The sequence below is a fragment of the Salmo trutta genome, chromosome 15, assembly GCF_901001165.1.
Source record: "Salmo trutta chromosome 15, fSalTru1.1, whole genome shotgun sequence".
Lineage (NCBI taxonomy): Eukaryota > Metazoa > Chordata > Actinopteri > Salmoniformes > Salmonidae > Salmo > Salmo trutta.
Window position 1 is genome coordinate 47,111,917 of NC_042971.1, and position 20,299 is coordinate 47,132,215.

Below are 20,299 nucleotides of genomic sequence, written 5' to 3' on the forward strand. Positions count from 1 at the left end.
TCATAATTGGTTGGTTTTGAGGGATTGCAAATTAGGCTATACTTGAATTTCAAAAGAACTTAATGGACAACAGCTTTTTAAAATAATGTTCTAAAAATCTTAAGCATGGGTATTGAAACGTTTCATGAAATGTAATGCAAGTTATTTTTTATCAATTCACACATTTTGAATTATAATTGTTTTCTTCTTAATGTATACATGTAGGCATTATATACAATTCACTCATGTTATAACATCCTTTTAGATAACATGCAATGACTGGGAAATGACTGCTTTTGAGGAATTAAACATTCCATTATTACGCAAAATAACATGTAATAGAAACAAACTTCACGTCATTTCCCAAGTTAGTGATGATAAATTATAGAACGTTAGTAACAAATACCCTGTGTGTGACTATCTTTGATATCCAACTGTGAACAGAGTTCAACATGGTGTCAATAATGGTGTATTATAACATTCACCAAAATAGTTCGGGTCGTCCTATTTAGCCATGGATGACACACTGGTGCTTAAGAAACGGGGCTATACATTGGGCATCAGTTTAGGCGAGGGGTCGTACGCCAAAGTAAAATCCGCTTATTCCGAGCGTCTGAAGACCAATGTGGCAATCAAAATTATTAACAGAAAAAAGGCGCCGCCGGATTTTTTGGAGAAGTTCTTGCCCCGGGAACTGGACATTCTTGCATCCCTAAACCACCGCAACATCGTCAAGACCTTCGAGATCTTCGAGACTTCAGAAGGCAAGGTGTATATGATTATGGAGCTTGGTGTGCAAGGGGACCTACTGGAGTTCATCAAATTCAGGGGTGCTTTGCCCGAAGATTTCACCAGAAAACTGTTCAAACAGCTGTCACTTGCAATAAAATTCGCACACGCCCTAGATGTTGTTCATAGAGACTTGAAATGTGAAAACCTGCTATTGGACCAAGACTTTAACCTCAAAGTGTCAGACTTTGGTTTCGCCAGGAGGATCAAATATGATGAGGATGGACAAATGATTCTCAGCAAAACGTTCTGTGGCTCTGCAGCCTATGCATCACCAGAGGTATTACAGGGGGTCCCATACAACCCCAAAGTGTATGACGTTTGGAGTATGGGGGTCGTTCTATTCATTATGCTCTGTGGGTCTATGCCCTATGATGACTCCAATATCAAGAAGATGCTGAAGATTCAGAAAGAGCATCGCATTGATTTCCCACGCAGCAAAGCTGTCCCGACAGAGTACAAAGACTTGATATATCGCATGCTTAACCCCGATGTGGCCCAGAGGGTAGAGATTGACGATATCCTTGAGCATGTATGGGTGCAGTCCAAATCACATGATGGTAGTACGAGAGGGGAAGATGGGCCTTCCACATCGGAAGCAGCTTGCTCCAAAAAGGAAAGGAAGGGTGAAAGTAGTAAGAATGAAAGTAAGCATCCTCATGGCAATGAGAACAAGAAAGGGGTGAAAGCAGAGGCTGAGGCCAAATCAGAACCAAAACCTTCAGTGGAGAGCAAAGAGGCAGCTGGAACATCGAAGCACACCAAGAAAAAATTATTCCCTGATGCAAGGAACAACATCCCTGCTGATTCCTGATGTTGAAGTCCTGGATTTATTCCACCTGAATAGTTCATAATAAATGGAACATACATATTTGTCAAGATGAACCATATAGACTTCGTTACATTTTTAGATGTCGAGTCTGCTATGACAAAGGTGAGTGTCAACATTTGGGGTTTACAACAAGGCCATTTTTAGGTTGAGGACTGAAAGATTATATTGCAGAAAAAGGCATACATTTGAACATATTTACAAAAAAAAAAAATCAACAAAGCCTCATTCTAACATTCACCGAGATTAAAATAACATCAGCTTAGGCTATGTACAATTATAGAATCGCTTTGGAACCCACATATTGTAAGTTATCCAGTCTTGGAAGGTTTCTAACACAGTACATACTATGCATTTCTGTCCAACACCCTAAAAACAGTAATGACCTGAGTTTTCCAACTATCCTTGAATTCAGAGTTGGTATTTTGACTCTGCCCTTCATTGTGCACAGACTGTTCCAGTCATAAAAGGCAAGTCCATAAAATCCAGGGGAGGGCATGAGGTGGGGTAGAGAGAAACATGGTCGGTAATTTGCTTGATGACAACTTGCTTTAAACATGTAAGAGTTCAGTTCCTCAAGATAACTGTTCTTTCTCAGTTTTGCTTTACTTGTCAGAAGAAGTCAGATGCTTTCCTCCTCTTGGGAAGCTGCAGTAAGTCGTCTGTGATGGATGCTGGGTCCTGGGAGGCGGGGGTCCTAGCTTTGCTTGGTGTCGGAGTGCCTGAGGGAGTGGCTGGACCACCCAGGGGTGTCTTGGAGCCTGCTCCTCTGTGTGTGGGTGATGGTGTGTAGCTTGCCCTTAGAGCTTTGTCTGTGTATTTGCTGGAGGTGCGGTTTACAAGCCTCTGAAGGGCAGGGGTCAATGCTGGGCTCAGGCCTTTTGGGGTGAGACTGAAAGACAGAAATTAGGTTTAAAATAATAAAAGCATTTTAAAAGGACTAAGAATTTTGTATAACAAGAGGTCATAGAATTGAGCTATGAAAAAACATGAGGTTTTGCAAATACAAAGATCAAAGCAATTTAGTTAAATAAATCGTCAATCAGTTTTTACCTTGCCAGGTTTTCTGTGACCTTTCGCAATGCTTCTTGCTTCTTTGCCCGGTTTTTGGCGGCAGCCTCATTGGCCATTTTCAAACCCAACCTCTCTCTTCTTCCTGGTTCTGGAATCTGTGTGTCAGATTATCTCAAGTTAAGAAACTACTCTGAACAAAACATGTTTTTTTTGGGGGGGGGGGGCTGCCAGCCATTGGCTTGTACCTTAAATGATGGGCCGATTTTCCTCTCTTGAAACGGTGAGTCAGACCCATCCAGGCGAAAGGGGGTGCTCTCTATCTCACCCCAGGTCATCAGGGGGGACTCAGCCATACCTGGTAGGACCATATCAGGTTAGGGGAGATTAGTTTTTATGCAGTTGGGAAAGTTTTATGGAAGCCTCTAACAGCACCAAATGTTGAAAAAACATCTATTCTTACCCAATAACTAAGTATTTATGGTAGTTATTTAGTTGTTGAGAATATTGAAAGTGATCTATACTTGAACATAACTACTTACCTGGGGAAGGGCAGGGAGTTCCTTCAAACCCATATCCATTCACGTTAGGGGAATCCTGGGCATTAAGTTCTTTGCCATCTGGGCCTACTTTACCCTGTTTGAACTGGAGATAAACACTCAGTCAGATAAATCATTCAGGCTCAATCCATTTAATTTGATCTTTAGATACCATGACCTTCCTCTACTTTAAAATCCCTTGACTAAAAATAGGATACAACCATTTACTTAAAACCAATAACTTGTCAGGAAAGCACTTTACCTGTGCATTGAGGGCTGCAGCCTGTTGAAGCTGGCATTTGTTAAGGGCTTTGCTGAAGGGGTCTCCCACAAAGCGAGTGTTCTTGTGAATCACCTCCCTGGGTTTCTTGAATAGTGTGTCATCATCCTGGACACCTTATTAAATAAGATCATGAAGGTGTTCAACTCAACTTATACAATGTCAAACACAATTCATCATGTACAGTGCCTCCAGAAAGTATTCATACCCCTTGACTTTTTCCACATTTTGTTGTGCAGCCCAAATTTAAAAAGAATTACATTGAGATTTGCCGTCAATGGCCTACACACAATACCCCATAATGCCAAAGCGGAATTATGTTTTTAGACATTTCAACAAATTAATTTAAAATGAAAAGATGAAAAGTCTTGAGTCAACAAGTATTCAACCCCTTTGTTATGGCAAGCCTAAATAAGTAAACATGTGCAATAATAGTGTTTAACATGATTTTTGAATGACTACCTCATCTCTGTACCCCACACAATTACAATTATATGTAAGGTCCCTCAGTCGAGCAGTGAATTTCAAACACAGATTCAACCACGAAGACCAAGGACATTTTCCAATGCCTTGCAAAGAAAGGCACCTATTGGTAGATGGGTAAAATGTAAATAAACAGACAATGAATATCCCTTTGAGCAAGGTGAAGTTATTAATTACACTTTGGATGGTGTATCAATACACTCAGTCACTACAAGGATACAGGCGTCCTTCCTAACGTAGTTGCCAGAGCCTTTAAAACAGAGTTTAATGGCTGTGATAGGAGAAAACTGAGGATGAATCAACAACATAGTAGTTACTCCACAATACTAACTTAATTGACAAAGTTAAAAGGAAGCCTGTAAAGAATAAAACACATTCCAAAACATGCATCCTGTTTGCTGTAAGGCACTGAATTAAACTGCAAAAAATATGGCAAAGAAATTAACTTTATGTCCTGAATACAAAGCGTTCTGTTTAGGGCAAATCCAACTCAACATCCCTGAGTACCCCTCTTCATATTTTCAAGTATGGTGGTGGATGCATCATGTTATGGATATGTTTATCATCAGCAAGGACTAGGGAGGGTTTTTTTTAATAAAAAGGAATAGAGCTAAGCACAGGCAAAATCCTAGAGGATAACCTGGTTCTGTCTGCTTTCTAAAAGACACCGGAAGATAAATTCACCTTCCAGCAGGACAATAATCTAAAACAGAAGGCACAATATACACGAGTCGCTTACCAAGATGACATTGAATGTTCCTGAGTGGCCTACAGTAGTAGTTAAGAGTTTTGACTTAAATCAGCTTGAAAATCTGTGGCAAGACTTGAAATGTCTAGCAATGATCAACAACCAACTTCACAAAGCTTGAAGAATTTTAAAAAGAATGTGCAAATATCGTATAATCCTGGGGCCTCATTTATCAACCATGTGTAGGTATAAATCTGTGCGTAAACCGTGCGATCATTACACACAAAGTGAGAGATTTATCAATATTATTTTTTTTTGAGTATGCTTACATTTACGCACTGCCATGACCATGCGTAAGCACAGTGTCATGTGGTGGAACAAGGGAACTGATTTTCAACTGTATAATTGGGAAAACTTAAGTTGAAAATGTGTGAAATTGTGCAAGTAATCATTTAAAATGTTTTTTGATTTAATTGCATTACCATTGTGAACTCATGCATTTGTTATGATAATCCATATAAAAGTCATGAAATTGTATTTGTCACATGCGCCAAATACTAAGTACAGTAATTTGTTCAATTAGAGGCATGTGTGAAAGTGAAACCATTGTTGAAATATTATAAAAGACTGAGATAATGGGAAATTGAATGAGAGATGGCTGATCTTGCTCTGTTGGAAGATTTGGCACACGCTGCATTTCAGAGAGCACGTTTTTAGAGACAAGTGGGACATTTTTGTCTTCAGAAAGTACAGATTTTGCTCATCAGATATAGTTTCCCAAAACCAATTTAATAGGATCTTTGCGAGGATTTAAGACCTACTTTAGAAAGGCAAACACATGCCATTACGGTGCACATCAAAGTGCTATCCACCCTCTGGTTTTTGACAACGGGCACTTTTCAGTGGGAGCTTGCCGATCTGCATCTCACATCCCTCGATGGATGCAATAATCAGCAAATCTGTAACATACAATTTCCATACACCATCGCAAAACAGGTTGAAGTCAAGAGGGGTTTCTTTTCCATAAATGGGTTCCCAAATATCAACAGAGCAATAGACGGCACCCACATCGCCATAAAAACACCATCCCAAAACGACTTCAACTAGGCTATGTGAACAGAAAAGGCTTTCACTCTTAATGTGCAGGTGATCTATACTTGAACATAACATAGCCACCACATTCACATGTTGTGGCAAGGTCGACTCGTTCATTCTGCAAAACAGTAACGTTGGCCTATACGTCTACAGGAGGGAGCGATAGAGGATGGATGGCTTATTGGTGAGTGTTGCCTGTTCATATGAAGTATATTTGCCATAGAGCCCCACAGTGGATGTGTACCCATAAAACCTAGTGGTCAAACAGGGAAATGTTTCCAATCATTTTATCAATATATTCGACTCCATTTACTCAGATTTGAAAATGCTAATTAGCATCAAAGTAAACATCATGCAAAACTACAAATCCCTGCACGTCATCTCTTGCTGACACCTTTGCTAACAGGTATTGTGTCAATTTTAAAAAGTGCAAAAGACAGATTTGTCATTTTAGGCGAAAATTGAAAAAAAGGGGCCGATCCTCTTAACAGAATTGTCCATTTAAAGAAATGTAGTCAATTTAATTATTACTACTTTTAACTAACATTAGATAGTTAATCAATAAATTATTACCTTTGCCTTGATTCGGCAGTCTCGCCCAGATCATCATGGCATTTGTAGTTCTTTATGATAGCCACAGTAGCAGCTAATTAGCATTTCATTTTTGGGAGGTAAATACAGGTCAATATATTGATAAGTCACCTTGTCTTAGAGAGATTTACACAGTTATCAAAACGTTACGCCAGGGTTAGCCTAAACAAAACACAGCCCTTATTTTAAGTGTTTCTAAAATCCCCTATGGGAAAAATGAATGGTGAAATAACAATTGGAACCATTTCCCTGTTTGACTGCTAGGTTTTATGGGTATTATGACTCCTACTGTGGTACTTTATTGCTAAAACAATTTGAATTTACCTGATGGTCCTCTCTTTGAAGCTATGTTTTTATTTGTACTGGTCAAGCAACAACTGAGTGAGACAAAACCTTTTAGTTGTACTCAGACACTGTTTCATGGTACGGCGTTGTATATTTTGTACATTTTGTACTATTTAATGAAGCTGCCAGTTGAGGACTTGTGAGGCGTCTGTTTCTCAACCGAGACACTAATATACTTGTCCTCTTGCTCAGTTGTGCACCAGGGCCTCCCACTCCTCTTTCTATTCTGGTCAGAGCCAGTTTGCGCTGTTCTGTGAAGGGAGTAGTACACAGCGTTGTACGAGATCTTCAGTTTCTTGGCAATTTCTCGCATGGAAAAGCCTTCATTTCTCAGAACAAGAATAGACTGACGAGTTTCAGAAGAAAGTACTTGGTTTCTGGCCATTTTGAGCCTGTAATCGAACCCACAAATGCTGATGTTCCAGAAACTCAATTAGTCTAAAAAAGGCCAGTTGTATTGCTTCTTTAATCAGAACAACAGTTTTCAGTTGTGCTAACATAATTGCAAAAGGGTTTTCTAAATGATCAATTAGCCTTTTAAAATTATAAACTTGGATTAGCTAACAACGTGCCATTGGAACACAGGAGTGATGGTTGCTGATAATGGGCCTCTGTACACCTATTTAGATATTTCATAAAAAATCTGTCGTTTCCAGCTACAATAGCAATTTAAAACATTAACAATGTCTACACTGTATTTCTGATCAATTTGATGTTATTTTAAATGGACAAAAAATTTGCCTTTCTTTCAAAAACAAGGACATTTCTAAGTGACCCTAAACTTTTGAACGGGAGTGTATGTAAATGAGATATTTCTGTATTTCATTTGAAATACATTTTTCTTGAGCGGATGGTCGGGGGGCCGGAACATAACTACAAATAATTTGTCGACGGTAAATTGACTACAAGAAGCCGAAACAGATATACATTTCAAACCTTGCTTACATTTGTACACGATCACGTCTCTCTCATGTGAGGGAATACTTTGGAACAGATTTCATGAATTAAAATCACTGATTATGTTGATTATGTTGTTCTCAATCTATTACGTCCAACAACAAAAAAACAATCATTTTTTTTTGCTCAGAAAACTTGGGGGAGCAAATAAAACCACCCACAGGGCCAAATTTGGCCCGTGGGCCGCCAGTTGAGGAACCCTGGCCTATAGTATAGTGTTTGTATGTGTGACTTCGTGGCTTTATGCACCCTATTCAAAGCACATTATAATCAAGCAAGATAACAGGCACATTTATCATGCAGGAAAATAATTGTTTGGCTCATCCTCACCCTCTGGATAGTACATAAGGGCATTCTTTGCTTTGTACTCCCAGGTCTCCAGTCCTGCCTTTACACACTCAAGGGCCTGCTTCTCAGATGATGGAAGTGCAAGGTTTTCTTCATGCCGCTAAAAATCCGAAACATGCTGTTATAACATATCTGTTAATTGAAGGAGAAAATATAATTGCTTTCAACTCATGAAATAACACTCTAGGAGCATTACATACTACAGCATTTGAGTAGTGTGCAATTCACATGTGATCAAATGACAGATTATGGCAAGTGTACCTGTTTAAATTCAGCCTCTGCCTCATACAGCCACGCATGCCTCAACTTTTCCTTGTCTTCTGCTAGAACCATGATCTGCTCAAAGGATGCATTATCCTCGCTTGTGTTCTTAGCCAGGAAGCGATCAAGAGAGGGCAGCTCTTTCTCTTCCTCGTCTCCTTCCTTGTTCACTACAAACACACAACAAACACAGGGAATACATCTTACTGCTGTAATTGAGTTCTTTACATAGCACTATATAAGAAATCAACGACCAATTACCACTGGATCAGAACAGTGGGAAGACCTATACTCTAAATTGTCTTGAGAGCCATTGTAAAGTTGGGTGTCCTTAAGCTAAGCATACATTATACGACAACAAAAATCTTTACATTGGGGGAGCAGTCACATTATGCAAAATCTCGGCATAATCTTGTAATCCTAAAGTCTGCAATTGGTGTGCTCACATTACATGAGTTTTCTTACTTACGGGCGCTTTCCAACAATGCAGAGAGAAATCAAAATAGAGAAATAATAGAAAAGTAAAACATGTAATAGTAATAATAAATACACAGCGAGTAATGATAACTTGGCTATATACAAGGAGTACCAGTACCGAGTCGATGTGCTGGGGTACGAGGTAAATGAGGTAGATATGTACATATAACTAGGAATATGTGGCAGATAATTAAGTAGCAGCAGCGTATATGAGGAGTCAAAAAAGTTAGTGCAAAAAGGGTTAATGCAGACAGTTAAATAGTTAACCAAATAGCTACCGGGACTAACTATTTAGCAGTCTTATGGGATGGCTTGGGAGTACAAGCTGTTCAGGGTCCTGTTGGTTCCAGCCTTGGTGCATCGGTACCGCTTGCTGTGCGGTAGCAGAGAGAACAGTCTATGACTTGGGTGGCAGAAGTCTGACAATTTTTAGGGGCTTCCTCTGACACCGCCTGGTATAGAGGTCCTGGATTGCAGGTAGCTCAGTGATGTACTGGGCCGTACGCACTACCCTTTGTAGCGCCTTGCAGTTGTCATACCAAGTGGTGATGCAGCCAGTCAAGATGCTCTCAATGGTATAGCTGTATAACTTTTTGAGGATCTGAGGGCCCATGCCAAATCTTTTCAGCCTCCTGAGGGGGAAGAGGTGTTGTCATGTCTTCACGACTGCGTTGCTGTGTGTGGACCATGATAGATCCTTAGTGATGTGGACACCGAGGAACTTGAAGTTCTCGACCCGCTCCACTATATCCCCGTTGTAACTTAATCATGGTGTTGGAGTCATGCGCCCACACAGTTGTGGGTGAACAGGGAGTACAGGAGGGGTCTAAGCATGCACCCCTGAGGGGCCCCCGTGTTGAGGGTCAGCGTGGCGGATGTGTTCTTGCCTACCCTCATCACCAGGGGGCGGCCCGTCAGGAAGTCCAGGATCCAGTTGCAGAAAGAGGTTTACGGTCCCAGGGTCCTTAGCTTAGTGATGAGCTTGAATGACACTATGGTGTTGAACACTGAGCTGTAGTCAAATAACAGAATTCTCACATTGGTGTTCCTCTTGTCCAGGTGGGAAAGGGCAGTGTGGAGTGCAATAGAGATTGCATCCTCTGTGGATCTGTTGGGGTGGTATGGGAATTGGAGTGGGTCCAGAGTGTCTGGGATGATAGTGTTGATGTGAGCCATGACCAGCCTTTTAAATAATTTCATGGCTACAGATGTGAGTGCTACGGGGCAATAATTTAGACGGGTTACTTCGGCATTCTTGGGCACAAGGACTATGGTGGTCTGCTTGAAACATGTAGGTATTACATGTAGGTATTGTCATCCCCCTCTTCAAAGGAGGTGACACTCTTGACCCAAATTGCTACAGACCTATATCCATCCTACCTTTCAGAGCTGGTCATGGGTGCACCTCAGCCACGCTCAAGGTCCTAAACGACATCGTAACCGCCATCGATAAGAAACAATACTGTGCTGCCGTATTCATTGACCCGGCCAAAGCTTTTGACTCTGTTAATCACCACATCCTCATCGGCAGACTCAGTAGCCTTGGTTTCTCAAACGATTGCGTCGCCTGGTTCACCAACTACTTCTCAGATAGAGTTCAGTGTGTCAAATCGGAGGGCCTGCTGTCCGGACCTCTGGCAGTCTCTATGGGGGTACCACAGGGTTCAATTCTTGGGCCAACTCTTTTCTCTGTATACATCAATGATGTCGCTCTTGCTGCTGGTGAATCTCTGATTCACCTCTACGCAGACGACACCATTCTGTATACTTCTGGCCCTTCTTTGGACACTGTGTTAACAACCCTCCAGACGAGCTTCAATGCCATACAACTCTCCTTCCGTGGTCTCCAACTGCTCCTAAATACAAGTAAAACTAAATGCATGCTCTTCAACCGATCGCTGCCTGCACCTGCCCGCCTGTCCAGCATCACTTCTCTGGACGGTTCTGACTTAGAATTTGTGGACAACTACAAATACCTAGGTGTCTGGTTAGACTGTAAACTCTCCTTCCAGACTCACATCAATCATCTCCAATCCAAAGTTAAATCTAGAATTGGCTTCCTATTTCACAACAAAGCATCCTTCACTCATGCTGCCAAACATACCCTCGTAAAACTGACCATCCTACCAATCCTCGACTTCGGCGATGTCATTTACAAAATAGCCTCCAATACCCTACTCAACAAGCTGGATGCAGTCTATCACAGTGCCATCCGTTTTGTCACCAAAGCCCCATATATTACCCACCACTGCGACCTGTACGCTCTCGTTGGCTGGCCTTCGCTTCATAATCGTCGCCAAACACATTGGCTCCAGGTCATCTACAAGACCCTGCTAGGTAAAGTCCCCCCTTATCTCCGCTCACTGGTCACCATAGCAGCACCCACCTGTAGCACGCGCTCCAGCAGGTATATCTCTCTGGTCACCCCTAAAGCCAACTCCTCCTTTGGTCGTCTCTCCTTCCAGTTCTCTGCTGCCAATGACTGGAACGAACTACAAAAATCTCTGAAACTGGAAACACTTATCTACCTCACTAGCTTTAAGCACCAGCTGTCAGAGCAGATCACTGCACCTGTACATAGCCCATCTATAATTTATCCCAAACAACTACCTCTTCCCCTACTGTATTTATTTATTTTATTTATTTTGCTCCTTTGCACCATATTATTTATATTTGAACTTTGAACTTTCTTCAAATAACAAATCTACCATTCCAGTGTTTTACTTGCTATACTGTATTTACTCTGCCACCATGGCCTTTTTTGCCTTTACCTCCCTTATCTCACATCATTTGCTCACATTGTATATAGTCTTATTTTTTCTACTGTATCATTGATTGTATGTTGTTTTACTCCATGTGTAACTCTGTGTTTTTGTATGTTGTCGAACTGCTTTGCTTTCTCTTGGCCAGGTCGCAATTCTAAATGAGAACTTGTTCTCAACTTGCCTACCTGGTTAAATAAAGGTGAAATAAAATGTTTAAAAAAAATTACAGACTGGGTCAGGGAGAGGTTGAAAACATCAGTGAAGACACTTAACAGCTGGTCAGCGCACCCCTTCACTACACAAGATATGACCAAAAATCTCTGGTATGTCAGAAAAATAAATCGGGACCTAATATGCTTATCAGGAAAGCGCAAGAACCCAAATCACACATCTTTCACTCGCTCGCATTATGCGACCTACAACGTCTTGGTCGGAGCCTACGACTTTTAGGATTTACCGGTTATCCCAGAAATGAGTTGTCGATCGCAAATCATTGCAAAATCACAATTTAAAATTGTGAAATGTATGGCGAACTTTAGACAGAGTAGTGCCATTCTCAGTCACCCTGGTGAACGGGAACTTACCCACGTCTGTTCCTTTCTTGTTTTGGCCCAGTACAGAAGAGGGAGATCCAGGACGACCCTCTGGTGTCTCAAAGGAAGCTGGAGTAACATCTAAACAAACCAGTGGGTGGCACATTATTATGGCACCACTGCTGCATTCATAGACAACCAGTACATTATGTGGAAAAGAGTTTCCTTGACACGGTTTACTTATCACCTTACTCACATGGGGCAGTGGAGCGTGGTGTGGACTTGGCTAAAGATGACCCATACTTAATGGATATTTCCCGCATCTTCCCAAGATCCCCATTTTCCTCAGCTTCGAGGTAGTCCTTCTGTGCATGTAACTTGGTCACATCTGGGAAAAAGTCCCTCTGGATGATCTTCTCTAAACTCTGTTGAAAGTCATACAAAACAGACAAGTTAGGAAGACATTGGCAACTGTCAACACGGCCAATCCCCAACACACACAGCACATACTAAACAATGCGGTTGTATGTATAACATCACCACTATGTTTGTTAAATCACATTTATCTGTATTGACCTTAACACTTAGATTTGCAGCAACACTGTAAACCTATTGTATTATTAGACAGCTGCAGGTAGGCTAAAATGAGCACTGGCTAACTAGCTAGCTTAGCTGTCTGTTCCACAACGTTAACGTTACCTCTATGTAGTTTTCTTCATCGAGAACCTTTCGGTTTGTTTTCTTTGTTTCCTCGGGTGGCTGTCGAAGAGCAACTGTTGTGACAGGATTAGCTGGGACAAGGGTTCCAGACATCAGCGCCTTTCCAAATCCTTCCATTGTCGGTCGCTTGAAGAAGTTAGCGAAATGGTCCCTGGTGGCCTTGACTTCTCTGTTAGCTAGCTAGCTAGCAAGCCAAACCTTGCTGAATGTAAATAATCCCGTTATAAACTAAACAGAGCCTCTGAAAATAGAAGCGTATGAATACCTTAATTTAATTCACGTAGTTATATCAATAGTTCTTAGTTGACGTTTTGCTAATCAAGAAACGTCATGCGAAGAATGCACACGCGTGACGTCATCAGAAATGCCTGGCAGTGACGTTTTTAGAATGAATCTAGCCTCATTATTGCGTTGGATGCAAAGTATCCAAAAATGTCCACACGATAGGCATATCCGGCATAATCTTCTAGTTTTCCATGTTTTGCAAACTAAATGTTGTCCTTTTTTGTCGCCTCCACTTCGCTCTTCGGTTTTTAAACCACACCTATCGAAATAAAATAAAATTAAGCTACATTGACTACACGTTTTAAACGTAATAAAACAAACTGATTTAAAAGCGGACAAAAAGAAACACGTAGCTGCCTACCTCTACTCGCTCTTCGTGTAAATGAGTACTCAGTGCTAGTTTTTCCCGCGTTTTCACATCTGGATACTGGTTCTGAAGGAACAGCTCTTCCAGAGCGTCCAGCTGGTTCTCGGTGAATATGGTGCGGTGTCGCCGGGTGCGCCTCTGGACCTGACTGAAGGACTGCTCCTCTCTGTGGGTATTTCCTCCTGGCCTGCATGGCTCCGGAAACATTCTTCTGGACCTTGCATATTGGCATGCTGAATTAAAATAACTTTACATGTAAGTGTTTTAATATTTGAATAATATTTTTTCTCACAACAAACATACACATATGAACAACAACTTACAACTTTACATTTAAGTGTTTTAGGCACATTGATTTAAGCACATTGATTTCAGGTCAAAGCATGAACATATAGGCCTTCATGGCTAATGGGAAAAATAACTGAACTGCTTTAAACATCATCATTAAACAAACATATATTGCGAGAGAAAAATGAAGCGTGATCATAGTGTCAAATTTGTCATAGGTTTAAGTCTTACTTTCAGGAGGATAGTCAGCCTGGAACACCTCTCCACAGTGGGAGCAGTAGCAGCAGCATGAACAGGTGTGCTGTGGATGTTCTATGTGGCTCCCAGCAGTAATACTCTCTGATCTTTCTCCATCCTCACTTGGTACAGGGTTGTGGGTGGCACCAGACTGCCTACTCTCCTCACTGTTACTTGGAAATCGGTTCAGTATATTGTCAATGGTGAATGGAAACTTCTGTCTCTCCATCCTACTTGACCCCTCCATGACAAGCTTTCTGCCCAAAGAATTCACTTGAAATTCAAACTAGTGTTAAAAGTGCCAGCCAAGGCATCCAGTTAATGCTTCAGGGTAAAGCATATGCCATACAGTAATCCTATCCCTTCTCCACTGTGCTCAACGACACACCCACTCGTTCTCATTTTATAAGAGAAATTTAACAAAGAAAAAGAGAAAGCAAAAAACATAATCCGCCTATAGACCAGACACATATAAAATGGTTGAAACTTAATTCCCAACTAATCTGGGCAGTTTGGAGAGGGTGTTAGGGGGATGGGAGATTCAGCTAATCTGGCCCCATTGCTTTTCTTTCGGAAAAATAAATCAGATTTCACTGTATTAAATTAGGGGTACAGAGCTTCTAAGATCCTTATTGTTGTGGTTTTAGAGAAAGAGATTGCTTGGTATTAGAAACCTGGACTTATAGATGAACCTTTTGGTGTGACCAAGGACCTATTGGGGATTTTGCCCTGAATTCCTTACTTCACAACACTTGCAGTCCTCATTTGTTTGAGTTCAACAACAAAATTCACACAGTTCTATTAATTTTCTATACATTTAGAGAGATTCACCATTTAAATACAAAACACAACAGCAGGGTTTATATCCCTAGTTTTCAATCAATCTGAATCATACCGTTCCAATACGAAGGTCTACGACTTATTGATCCTTTATATAGAGACAATTGAATTTGGTCATTTTTGTTGTCACAGCACCCATCCTCACCACACAAAACACAAGACAGGCTGGGAGTAGCACAGGGTCAGCTGCAGAGCAGCCGGCATTCTGCATTTTTCAGCATAACAGCCATTCACAAAGGGAGCATATTCAGAGATGAAACATCAGTCAAAATGTACAGGTATGGATAGCCAAAGCTTCTGACAATCTCTGTTAGTATTCACAGCATGAGTACTGGGCCTTATCTATGAAGTGCAGTCATTCAGTCTGACTTCTCTGACAATGTGCACTGCTGAGGTGAATCTATTACAGGTTGTATTTATTCTCCAACAAATCCTTTGATTTCATATAAGGCAACACACCTTTTTATCAAGGAATTAATGGATTTTCAGAATCTGTCCTAAGCTCCTCAGATAAGGAGCGTTTGAAAACAGATAACAATAAACACCACCACATCCCTTTCACTGGGGTTTAATGGCCAGCAGATTGTTGATGTATAGTTTTTTGAGCTGTTGAGATAGCTATCTCTGGTCTTTGTGATTTTTCAAAGGAAGACATTGTATCACATCCACATTGGTTCAAGGGTGTTAAGTTCATTACCAGGGATTAGTATGATAAAAGCACATTATATTGTTGTTGTCAAAGGCATTATTGGTGTGTAAAAACAGAATCCGGAAAACATACCAAAAAATGAGAGAAAATCTTTGTAGTTTTACAGCAAAGTACCTGCAATTCTACCCATTTTGTAACTACCTATGCCATGTTAATACAATATCTGAGAGAAAATGACTAAACTAATCAATAGGTTTCCCCTGGAGGTCAGGGCCCCTGGGGATGTTCCCTGCGTGCCCAGTCGGTATTCAGCCATAACTACTACAAGTTTGGAAAGTCTAGACTAACTACAAATCAAAACATTGTTAGCTGACATGGCTAATTGAGTGACTGACATAACAAGTGAAAAACTGCCAATGCACAACCATTTAGAAATTGCAGCTGGTGTATTCTACTCATCTTACTCTCAATAGTAATTTGAGACTCCGTCTGTGTAAAAATATATATACACTGCCGTTCAGAAGTTTGGGGTCACTTAGAAATGTCCTTGTTTATGAAACAAAAGCAATTTTTTTGTCCATTAAAATAACATCCAATTGATTAGAAATACATTGTAGACATTGTTAATGTTGTAAGTGACTATTGTAGTTGGAAATGGCAGATTATTTTATGGAATATCTACATAGGTGTACAGAGGCCCATTATCAGCAGCCATCACTTCTGTGTTCCAACGGTACGTTGTGTTAGCTAATCCAAGTTTATCATTTTAAAAGTCGAATTGATCGTTAGAAAACCCTTTTGCAATTATGTTAGCACAGCTGAAAACTGTTGTTCTGATTAAAGAAGCAATACAACTGGCCTTCTTTAGACTAGTTGAGTATCTGGAGCATTAGCATTTGTGGGTTCGATTACAGGCTCAAAATGGCCAGAAACAAAGAACTTTCTTCTGAAACGCGTCAGTCTATTCTTGTTCTGAGAAATGAAGGCTTTTCCATGTGAGAAATTGCCAAGAAACTGAAGATCTCGTACAATGCTGTGTACTACTCCCTTTACAAAACAGCACAAACTGCATCTAACCAGAATAGAAAGAGGAGTGGGAGGCCCCGGTGCACAACTGAGCAAGAGGACAAGTACATTAGAGTGTCTAGTTTGATAAACAGACGCCTCACAAGTCCTCAACTGGCAGCTTCATTAAATAGTACCCGCAAAACACCAGTCTCCACGTCAACAGTGAAGATGCGACTCCGGAATGCTGGCCTTTGTTGTTAACTGACTTGCCTAGTTAAAACCTCTTAACGATCTGACTCTTTTTTTTTAAATGTTCGTCTAAAATAACATACCCAAATCTAACTGCCTGTTGCTCAGGACCTGAAGCAAGGATATGCATATTCTTGATACCATTTGAAAGGAAACACTTTGAAGTTTGTGGAAATGTGAAATTAATGTAGGAGAATAACACATTAGATCTGGTAAAAGATAATACAAAGAAAAAAACATGTTTGGTTTGTTCCATCATCTATGAAATGCAAGAGAATAGCCATTATCTGACTTTGGACTCTAGGCACAATTTAGATTTTGGCCACTAGATGGCAACAGTGTACGTTCAAAGTTTTAGAGTTATCCAATGAACCATTGTATTTCTGTTCAAAACGTTCTATCAAGTCTGCCTAAATGTGCCTAATTGGTCAATATATACATTTTCAAGTACATAACTGCGCACTCTCCTCAAACAATAGCATGGTATGTTTTCACTGTAATAGCTACTGTAAATTGGACAGTGCAGTTAGATTAACAAGAATTTAAGCTTTCTGCCCATATAAGATATGTCTATGTCCTGGGAAATGTTCTTGTTACTTACAACGTCATGCTAATCACATTAGCGCACGTTAGCTCAACCGTCCCGAGGGTGGAACACCAATCCTGTAGATCCTTAAGAGGTTATCCTGATATGGATAGGGGGCAGTATTTTCACGGCCGGATGAAAAAATGTACCCGATTTAAACTGGTTACTACTCTTGCCCAGAAACAAGAATATGCATATTATTAGTAGATTTGGATAGAAAACACTCTGAAGTTTCTAAAACTGTTTGAATGGTGTCTGTGAGTATAACAGAACTCATATGGCAGGCAAAAACCTGAGAAAAATTCAACCAGGAAGTGTAGGATCTGAGAAATGTAGTTCTTCTTTCTAGTCCCTTTCGAAACTACAGTATCTGTGCTGTTACGTTGCACTTTCTAAGGCTTCCATTGGCTGTCTAAAGCCTTCAGAAAGTGGATTGAGCCTTCTCCTGTCTCTGGGCAGAGTATAGGAGCTCAGTTACTGAGTGGTCTGCCTGAGGACAAAGAGATTGGATATGCGCGTTCCCGCGAACACGCTGTTTTTTTATTTTCCTCCTTGAATGAATACACTATTGTCCGGTTGGAATATTAATCGCAATTTTACGTTAAAAATACCATAAAAATGTATTTTAAACAGTGTTTGACATGCTTCTAAGTATGGTAATGGAACATTTTGATTTTTTGTGTCTCGAATTGCGCTCACGCGTTACCCTTTGGATAGTAACCTGAACGCACGAACAAAACGGAGGTATTTGGACATAACTATGGATTATTTCGAACAAAAACAACATTTCTTGTGGAAGTAGCAGTCCTGGGAGTGCATTCTGACGAAGATCAGCAAAGGTAATAACATATTTCTAATACTAATTCTGAGTTTAGGTTGCCCCGAACTTGGCGGGTGTCTGAATAGCTCACCGTGATGACGAGCTATGTACTCAGAATATTGAAAAATGTGCTTTCACCGAAAAGCTATTTTAAAATCTGACACAGCGATTGCATAAAGGAGTTCTGTATCTATAATTCTTTAAATAATTGTTATGTATTTTGTCAACATTTATGATGAGTATTTTTGAAAATTCACCGGAAGTTTTTGGTGGGAATACATTTTCTGAACATCATGCGCCAATGTAAAAAGCTGTTTTTGGATATAAATATGATCTTGATTGAACAAAATATACATGTATTGCATAACATAATGTCCTAGGAGTGTCATCTGATGAAGATCATCAAAGGTTAGTGCTTCATTTTGCTGTGTTTTGGGTTTTATTGACATATATGCTTGCTTGGAAAATGGCTGTGTGATTATTTTGGTCTCTGTACTCTCCTAACATAATCTAATGTTTTGCTTTCGCTGTAAAGCCTTTTTGAAATCGGACAACGTGGTTGGATTCAGGTTTATCTTTCAAATGGTGTAAAATAGTCGTATGTTTGAAAAATTGAAATTATTGGATTTTTGAGGTTTTTGTATTTCGCGCCATGCGATCCCATTGGCTTTTGGCTAGGGGTTCCGCTAGCGGAACGCCTAGATGTAAGAGGATAATAAATAAAGGTTAAATAAAAAATAAATTAAATAAATAAAAATGGTTGAATTGCTGCAAAGAAACCACTACTAAAGGACACCAATAAGAAGAAGAGACTTGCTTGGACCAAGAAACACGAGCATTGGTCTGATGAGTCCAAATTTGAGATTTTCTGTTCCAACCGCCGTTTCTTTGTGAGATGCATAGTAGGTGAACGAATAATCGGTTCCCACCGTGAAGCATGGAGGAGGAGGTGTGATGGTGCTTTGCTGGTGACACTGTCTGCGATTTATTTAGAATTCAAGGCACACTTAACCAGCATGGCTACCACAGCATTCTGCAGCGATAATCCATCCCATCTGGATTGCGCTTAGTGGAACTATCATTTGTTTTTCAACAGGACAATGACCCCAAAACACAGCTCCAGGCTGTGTAAGAGTAATTTGACCAAGGAGACTGATGGAGTGCTGCGTCAGATGACATGGCCTCCACAATCACCTGACCTCAACCCAATTGAGATGGTTTGGGATGAGTTGGACCGCAGAGTGAAAGAAAAGCAGCCAACAAGTGCTCAGCATATGTGGGAAGTCCTTCAAGACTGTTGGAAAAGCATTCCTCATTAAGCTAGTTGAGAGAATGCCAAGAGTGTGCAAAGCTGTCATCAAGGCAAATGGTAGCTACTTTGAAGAATATAAAATATATTTTGATTTGTTTAACACTTTTTTGGTTACTACATGATTCCATATTTGTTATTTCATAGTTTTAATGTCTTCACTATTATTCTACAATGTAGAAAATAGTACAAATAAAGAAAAATCCTTGAATGAGTCGGTGTGTCCAAACTTTTGACTGCTACTGTGTGTCTGTGTGTGTGTGTGTGTATGTGTATATATATATATATATATATCTTCGGAAAGTATTCAGATCCCTTGATTTTTTCCCACATTTTGTTACGTTACAGCTTTATTCTAAAATGGATTCAATTAGTGTTTTTCCTCATCAATCTACACACAATAACCCATAATGAGAAAGTGAAAACTGTTTTTTAGAATTTTTTGTAAATTTATTAGAAATAAAAAACAGATTATTTACATGTGTATTCAGGCCCTTTGCTATGAGACTCGAAATTGAGTTCAAGTGCATCCTGTTTCCATTGATCATCCTTGAAATGTTTCTGCAACTTGATTGGCGTCCACCTGTGGTAAAAGCAATTGATTAGACATGATTTGGAAAGACACACGCCTGTCTATGTAAGGTCCCACAGTTGACAATGCATGTCAGAGCAAAAACCAAGCCATGAAGTCGAAGGAATTGTCCATAGAGCTCTGAGACAGGATTGTGTCAAGGCACAGATCTGGGGAAGGTACCAAACAATTTCTGCAGCATTGAAGTTCCCCAAGAACACAGTTGGCTCCACTCTTAAATGGAAAAAGTTTGGAACCACCAAGACTCTTCCTAGAGCTGGCCGCCTGGCCAAACAGAGCAATCGGGGGAGAAGGACCTTGGTCAGGGAGGTGACCAAGAACCTGATGGTCACTCTGACAGAGCACCAGAGTTCCTCTGTGGAGATGGGAGAAACTTCCA

At 40.4% G+C, this 20,299-nt stretch overlaps 2 protein-coding genes across 2 annotated transcripts; one reads left to right on the forward strand and one right to left on the reverse strand.

The window, feature by feature from the left end:
• The first annotated feature begins 5 nt into the window (after positions 1-5).
• LOC115149190 (testis-specific serine/threonine-protein kinase 1-like) lies at positions 6-1,838 on the forward strand. The gene has a single exon (XM_029691820.1). The coding sequence runs from the start codon at positions 494-496 to the stop codon at positions 1,580-1,582; it is 1,089 nt and encodes a 362-aa protein (XP_029547680.1). The 5' UTR covers positions 6-493; the 3' UTR covers positions 1,583-1,838.
• LOC115149187 (splicing factor ESS-2 homolog) lies at positions 1,580-13,129 on the reverse strand. The gene is made up of 10 exons (XM_029691815.1): positions 12,670-13,129; positions 12,227-12,395; positions 12,022-12,111; positions 8,196-8,365; positions 7,917-8,034; positions 3,410-3,543; positions 3,151-3,253; positions 2,857-2,966; positions 2,651-2,766; positions 1,580-2,489 (listed from the first exon to the last, which is right to left on the reverse strand). Exons 1-10 carry the CDS (start codon positions 12,805-12,807, stop codon positions 2,210-2,212), a joined length of 1,428 nt encoding a protein of 475 aa, XP_029547675.1. The 5' UTR covers positions 12,808-13,129; the 3' UTR covers positions 1,580-2,209.
• Positions 13,130-20,299: the final 7,170 nt, after the last annotated feature.

Excerpts from the sequence above, each read along its gene's own strand:
- LOC115149190 (XM_029691820.1), top strand. The coding sequence starts at position 494 with ATGGATGACACACTGGTGCTTAAGAAACGGGGCTATACATTGGGCATC.
- LOC115149187 (XM_029691815.1), bottom strand. The coding sequence starts at position 12,807 with ATGGAAGGATTTGGAAAGGCGCTGATGTCTGGAACCCTTGTCCCAGCT. Across the intron at positions 12,396-12,669 it reads ATGAAGAAAACTACATAGAG|AGTTTAGAGAAGATCATCCA; the intron begins GTAACGTTAACG and ends GACTTTCAACAG. Across the intron at positions 2,490-2,650 it reads GTCACAGAAAACCTGGCAAG|TCTCACCCCAAAAGGCCTGA; the intron begins GTAAAAACTGAT and ends TCTGTCTTTCAG.